The sequence below is a fragment of the Oncorhynchus gorbuscha genome, linkage group LG23 (assembly GCF_021184085.1).
Source record: "Oncorhynchus gorbuscha isolate QuinsamMale2020 ecotype Even-year linkage group LG23, OgorEven_v1.0, whole genome shotgun sequence".
In the NCBI taxonomy this organism is placed as follows: domain Eukaryota; kingdom Metazoa; phylum Chordata; class Actinopteri; order Salmoniformes; family Salmonidae; genus Oncorhynchus; species Oncorhynchus gorbuscha.
The window spans coordinates 37,620,754-37,628,253 of NC_060195.1; the positions used below are offsets into that span (position 1 = coordinate 37,620,754).

At 47.2% G+C, this 7,500-nt stretch overlaps 1 protein-coding gene across 1 annotated transcript in view; it reads left to right on the top strand.

The window, feature by feature from the left end:
• The window catches only part of LOC124010670, a 46,357-nt gene that overhangs the window by 13,385 nt on the left and 25,472 nt on the right, over nucleotides 1-7,500 (top strand). Inside the window, exons 2-4 of the mRNA XM_046323333.1 lie at nucleotides 5,462-5,622; nucleotides 5,988-6,523; nucleotides 7,175-7,358. Coding sequence (XP_046179289.1) covers nucleotides 5,462-5,622; nucleotides 5,988-6,523; nucleotides 7,175-7,358 — 881 coding nt within the window. The remainder of the gene's footprint in view (nucleotides 1-5,461; nucleotides 5,623-5,987; nucleotides 6,524-7,174; nucleotides 7,359-7,500) is intronic.

Genomic DNA, 7,500 nt, shown 5'->3' on the forward strand with positions numbered 1-7,500 from the left:
ATGTGGTAGTGGTAGTGAACACTATGGAGCTAGTCATAGTGATGTGGTTGTGGTAGTGAACACTATGGAGCTAGTCATGGTGATGTGGTAGTGGTAGTGAACACTATGGAGCTAGTCATAGTGATGTGGTAGTGGTAGTGAACACTATGGAGCTAGTCATGGTGATGTGGTAGTGGTAGTGAACACTATGGAGCTAGTCATGGTGATGTGGTAGTGAACACTATGGAGCTAGTCATGGTGATGTGGTAGTGGTAGTGAACACTATGGAGCTAGTCATAGTGATGTGGTAGTGGTAGTGAACACTATGGAGCTAGTCATAGTGATGTGGTAGTGGTAGTGAACACTATGGAGCTAGTCATGGTGATGTGGTAGTGGTAGTGAACACTATGGAGCTAGTCATAGTGATGTGGTAGTGGTAGTGAACACTATGGAGCTAGTCATAGTGATGTGGTAGTGGTAGTGAACACTATGGAGCTAGTCATAGTGATGTGGTAGTGGTAGTGAACACTATGGAGCTAGTCATAGTGATGTGGTAGTGGTAGTGAACACTATGGAGCTAGTCATAGTGATGTGGTAGTGGTAGTGAACACTATGGAGCTAGTCATGGTGATGTGGTAGTGGTAGTGAACACTATGGAGCTAGTCATAGTGATGTGGTAGTGGTAGTGAACACTATGGAGCTAGTCATAGTGATGTGGTAGTGGTAGTGAACACTATGGAGCTAGTCATAGTGATGTGGTAGTGAACACTATGGAGCTAGTCATAGTGATGTGGTAGTGGTAGTGAACACTATCGAGCTAGTCATGGTGATGTGGTAGTGGTAGTGAACACTATGGAGCTAGTCATAGTGATGTGGTAGTGGTAGTGAACACTATGGAGCTAGTCATAGTGATGTGGTAGTGGTAGTGAACACTATGGAGCTAGTCATAGTGATGTGGTAGTGGTAGTGAACACTATGGAGCTAGCCATAGTGATGTGGTAGTGGTAGTGAACACTATGGAGCTAGTCATGGTGATGTGGTAGTGGTAGTGAACACTATGGAGCTAGTCATGGTGATGTGGTAGTGGTAGTGAACACTATGGAGCTAGTCATAGTGATGTGGTAGTGGTAGTGAACACTATGGAGCTAGTCATAGTGATGTGGTAGTGGTAGTGAACACTATGGAGCTAGTCATAGTGATGTGGTAGTGGTAGTGAACACTATGGAGCTAGTCATAGTGATGTGGTAGTGGTAGTGAACACTATGGAGCTAGTCATAGTGATGTGGTAGTGGTAGTGAACACTATGGAGCTAGTCATGGTGATGTGGTAGTGAACACAATGGAGCTAGTCATGGTGATGTGGTAGTGGTAGTGAACACTATGGAGCTAGTCATGGTGATGTGGTAGTGGTAATGAACACTATGGAGCTAGTCATGGTGATGTGGTAGTGGTAGTGAACACTATGGAGCTAGTCATAGTGATGTGGTAGTGGTAGTGAACACTATGGAGCTAGTCATGGTGATGTGGTAGTGGTAGTGAACACTATGGAGCTAGTCATGGTGATGTGGTAGTGGTAGTGAACACTATGTAGTTAGTCATGGTGATGTGGTAGTGAACACTATGGAGCTAGTCATGGTGATGTGGTAGTGAACACTATGGAGCTAGTCATGGTGATGTGGTAGTGAACACTATGGAGCTAGTCATTGTGATGTAGTAGTGAACACTATGGAGCTAGTCATGGTGATGTAGTAGTGAACACTATGGAGTTAGTCATGGTGATGTGGTAGTGAACACTATGGAGCTAGTCATGGTGATGTGGTAGTGAACACTATAGAGCTAGTCATGGTGATGTAGTAGTGAACACTGTGGAGTTAGTCATGGTGATGTGGTAGTGAACACTATGGAGCTAGTCATGGTAATGTAGTAGTGAACACTATGGAGCTAGTCATGGTGATGTGGTAGTGGTAGTGAACACAATGGAGCTAGTCATGGTGATGTGGTAGTGGTAGTGAACACTATGGAGCTAGTCATGGTGATGTGGTAGTGGTAGTGAACACTATGGAGCTAGTCATGGTGATGTGGTAGTGGTAGTGAACACTATGTAGTTAGTCATGGTGATGTGGTAGTGAACACTATGGAGCTAGTCATGGTGATGTAGTAGTGAACACTATGTAGCTAGTCATGGTGATGTGGTAGTGAACACTATGGAGCTAGTCATGGTGATGTGGTAGTGAACACTATGGAGCTAGTCATGGTGATGTGGTAGTGAACACTATGGAGCTAGTCATGGTGATGTGGTAGTGAACACTATGGAGCTAGTCATGGTGATGTGGTAGTGAACACTATGGAGCTAGTCATGGTGATGTGGTAGTGGTAGTGAACACTATGGAGCTAGTCATAGTGATGTGGTAGTGAACACTATGGAGCTAGTCATAGTGATGTGGTAGTGGTAGTGAACACTATGGAGCTAGTCATAGTGATGTGGTAGTGGTAGTGAACACTATGGAGCTAGTCATAGTGATGTGGTAGTGGTAGTGAACACTATGGAGCTAGTCATGGTGATGTGGTAGTGGTAGTGAACACTATGGAGCTAGTCATAGTGATGTGGTAGTGGTAGTGAACACTATGGAGCTAGTCATAGTGATGTGGTAGTGGTAGTGAACACTATGGAGCTAGTCATAGTGATGTGGTAGTGGTAGTGAACACTATGGAGCTAGTCATGGTGATGTGGTAGTGGTAGTGAACACTATGGAGCTAGTCATGGTGATGTGGTAGTGGTAGTGAACACTATGGAGCTAGTCATGGTGATGTGGTAGTGGTAGTGAACACTATGGAGCTAGTCATAGTGATGTGGTACTGGTAGTGAACACTATGGAGCTAGTCATAGTGATGTGGTAGTGGTAGTGAACACTATGGAGCTAGTCATGGTGATGTGGTAGTGGTAGTGAACACTATGGAGCTAGTCATAGTGATGTGGTAGTGGTAGTGAACACTATGGAGCTAGTCATGGTGATGTGGTAGTGGTAGTGAACACTATGGAGCTAGTCATAGTGATGTGGTAGTGGTAGTGAACACTATGGAGCTAGTCATGGTGATGTGGTAGTGGTAGTGAACACTATGGAGCTAGTCATGGTGATGTGGTAGTGGTAGTGAACACTATGGAGCTAGTCATAGTGATGTGGTAGTGGTAGTGAACACTATGGAGCTAGTCATAGTGATGTGGTAGTGGTAGTGAACACTATGGAGCTAGTCATAGTGATGTGGTAGTGGTAGTGAACACTATGGAGCTAGTCATGGTGATGTGGTAGTGGTAGTGAACACTATGGAGCTAGTCATGGTGATGTGGTAGTGAACACAATGGATCTAGTCATGGTGATGTGGTAGTGGTAGTGAACACTATGGAGCTAGTCATGGTGATGTGGTAGTGGTAGTGAACACTATGGAGCTAGTCATAGTGATGTGGTAGTGGTAGTGAACACTATGGAGCTAGTCATGGTGATGTGGTAGTGGTAGTGAACACTATGGAGCTAGTCATGGTGATGTGGTAGTGGTAGTGAACACTATGTAGTTAGTCATGGTGATGTGGTAGTGAACACTATAGAGCTAGTCATGGTGATGTAGTAGTGAACACTGTGGAGTTAGTCATGGTAATGTAGTAGTGATAGTGAACACTATGGAGCTAGTCATGGTGATGTGGTAGTGGTAGTGAACACAATGGAGCTAATCATGGTGATGTGGTAGTGGTAGTGAACACTATGGAGCTAGTCATGGTGATGTGGTAGTGGTAGTGAACACTATGGAGCTAGTCATGGTGATGTGGTAGTGGTAGTGAACACTATGTAGTTAGTCATGGTGATGTGGTAGTGAACACTATGGAGCTAGTCATGGTGATGTAGTAGTGAACACCATGGAGCTAGTCATGGTGATGTGGTAGTGAACACTATGGAGCTAGTCATGGTGATGTGGTAGTGAACACTATGGAGCTAGTCATGGTGATGTGGTAGTGAACACTATGGAGCTAGTCATGGTGATGTGGTAGTGAACACTATGGAGCTAGTCATGGTGATGTGGTAGTGAACACTATGGAGCTAGTCATGGTGATGTGGTAGTGAACACTATGGAGTTAGTCATGGTGATGTAGTAGTGAACACTATGGAGTTAGTCATGGTGATGTGGTAGTGAACACTATGGAGCTAGTCACGGTGATGTGGTAGTGAACACTATGGAGCTAGTCATGGTGATGTGGTAGTGAACACTATGGAGCTAGTCATGGTGATGTAGTAGTGAACACTATGGAGTTAGTCATGGTGATGTAGTAGTGGTAGTGAACACTATGGAGCTAGTCCTGGTGATGTGGTAGTGAACACTATGGAGCTAGTCATGGTGATGTGGTAGTGAACACTATGGAGCTCGTCATGGTGATGTGGTAGTGAACACTATGGAGCTAGTCATGGTGATGTGGTAGTGAACACTATGGAGCTAGTCATGGTGATGTAGTAGTGAACACTATGGAGCTAGTCATGGTGATGTGGTAGTGAACACTATGGAGCTAGTCATGGTGATGTAGTAGTGAACACTATGGAGCTAGTCATGGTGATGTGGTAGTGAACACTATGGAGCTAGTCATGGTGATGTGGTAGTGAACACTATGGAGCTAGTCATGGTGATGTAGTAGTGAACACTATGGAGCTAGTCCTGGTGATGTGGTAGTGAACACTATGGAGCGAGTCATGGTGATGTAGTAGTGAACACTATGGAGCGAGTCATGGTGATGTAGTAGTGAACACTATGGAGTTAGTCATGGTGATGTGGTAGTGAACACTATGGAGCTAGTCATGATGATGTAGTAGTGAACACTATGGAGCTAGTCATGGTGATGTGGTAGTGAACACTATGGAGCTAGTCATGGTGATGTAGTAGTGAACACTATGGAGTTAGTCATGGTGATGTAGTAGTGAACACTATGGAGCTAATCATGGTGATGTAGTAGTGAACACTATGGAGCTAGTCATGGTGATGTAGTAGTGAACACTATGGAGTTAGTCATGGTGATGTGGTAGTGAACACTATGGAGCTAGTCATTGTGATTTATTTGAGCCCAGAGAAAACATTAGACGGACAGAATTTCTTAAATTAGATTGAAGCGGAAACGCGTTATTGGCAGTTAGATTACTTAGATTTGCCAATATTTAAACAGACAAGGCTATCACCACAGAGACAAAGAAATCAACTGTAAAATTGTTCAAATTCTCATAAATATTTTGACCGTGCTCTTATCGAAGTTGAGTTTGATTGTAATGGTAACAAGGTGATGTGGAGAGTGCTGAAAGACACATCAGCCGATAGCAAGTTGCAGATCAAATAAGGCAAAATTCTGCCAATTTAAATTCCTCAGTGATAATATAATTCCATGACTGTTGATAGTACACGAAAACAACGCCTTGTGTGGTTTCAATTTATCCTCTGATTGGTTTCTTCCCCAGTCCATCACATTCAGCACGTCCTGCTATTGGCTGCAGCCGTGACATCGGTCCAGGTCCCAGACCCCTCCTTCAGCCTGTCCAATGAGAGGACTTCGATTGAGAGGACATATGAGCTGACCAAGTATCTGGAGCATCAGCTGAGAGAGATAAAGGACACCTATGTGAGCACTGTGACTGTATATAGATACTGTGTTGAAGAACATTTACGTTGGAGCATGTCAATGTTTCGTTCCACAAGTGTTTGAATTCAACACATATTTGAGAAGCCTGGTTCCATTCTGTTTCTGCTCCAGCCAACCCCTTGGTCTTTGCCATGGGGAGTTTGTTTAAACAGAACCAGACTGGCACCCAGACTTGTGTTTGAGCATAACCAATCCATGTCTGAATTCACATGTTGGATTAAATATTCCTTCTCTCCCTCCCACTCCCTCTTTCCATACCCGCTCTTGACTGCCTCTTTCCCCCCTCTGCTCATCCTCCATCTCCTCCTTCTGTTACTCCTCCCATCCCCCCTTCCCTCCCTCAGTTATCCTACCTGGGCCCGCCGTTCAGTGACCCAGACTTCTCCCCTCCGCGGCCCAACAGCACAGCCCTGTCCTTACCCAGCGCGGCCACCCGTCTGGAGCTGTGGCGGGGCCTGGAGAACCGTGCAAGGCTGGCCCAGAACCAGAGGGCTTACTCTGTTCTGCTGGGGGCGGTGAGGGAGCTGGCCCGCTCCACTCTCTGCCCCTACCTCCAGAGCTCCCTGCTGCACTTTTCTACAGGCCTGGACGGTCTGTTAGGGTCTATATCAGGCCTCATGAACACATTGGGGTATGCCCTGCCTCCTGCTGGGATTGAGGCGCAGTACCCACGTAAGGGCACAGGGGGCGATGGAGAGGCGACGGGACGCAGACCAGCTCCACTTATGAGTCAGGGTCTCTATAAGACAGGGGCGGAGATGGGGGCGGGACCAAGGAGGCATCCCCTTGATGATCAGAGGGGTGCTGGGACCAACAGAGGGCTGGTGAGAGGACAAAAGGAGGAGAGCACCAGGAGAGAAATGACGGAGAGAAAGAGGGAGCGAGAGAAGGATAGAGGGAGGGGAAGGGAGGGAAGGAGAGCGGAGGTGACAGGGGCTGCGGTTAGGAGCGTGGGATCGAGGCAGGAGGGGAGAGGGGAGCGAGGGAGGAAAGGAAGGAAGAGACACTCAGAGGATTGGGAGGGGGCCAGTGAAGACAGGGAAGAGGAGGAAGAGTTGGAGAGAGAGGGAGGGAGCGAGAGATGGGGGAGGAGGAGAAGGCTGCTGAGTGTTTCAGAGGAAGGAGAGAGAACAGTGAAGCAGGGTCCACTGGAGTCTGACGCCAGAGTCACTCTGTCCTTCTCAGACAGACAGACCTTCCCCCAACAACAACAACTCCTAAACAACAATAACAATAACAACTATGATAACGACAACCTCAACAGCTACAACTTCAACTACCCCCACCAAAACAAGGAACGAGCCAGAGAGGTGGATGCAGAAAACAGGGCGACAGAGGAGGAACATTACATCATCAGAGAGTCTGCATCCCTCCTCTCCTCCTCTCCATCCCTACATCCCCAGCGTCGATCCCCTCGCTCCTTATTCTCCCCCACCCTCCATCCCCCCCTCTCCCTCTTCTACCCATTTGGCACAGGGACAGGGGAGGGACACACCCTGTTGTCAGAACCAGTGCCCTTGTCATTGAGGAGGGGTCCCCCCCTGCTGCCGCCCCCTCCTCTGTCCCCCCTCCTGTCCTCCTCCCCTCTGCTGGCGGTGCGGCCGGCGCTCAACGACTTCTCCAGGAAGGTGGAGGGCTTCTGGGTGCTGAGGGAGCTGCAGAGCTGGCTATGGCGCTCCGCCAAGGACTTCAACCGCCTTAAGAAGAGACTTAGAGTCTGACAGACTGAGAGAGGACACACAGAGACAGAGGGATTGAAGGAGGACACACACACAAACATACAAACCCTCTCTCTCTCTCTTTCTCTTTCTCTCTCTCTCTCTCTCTCTCTCTCTCTCTCTCTCTCTCTCTCTCTCT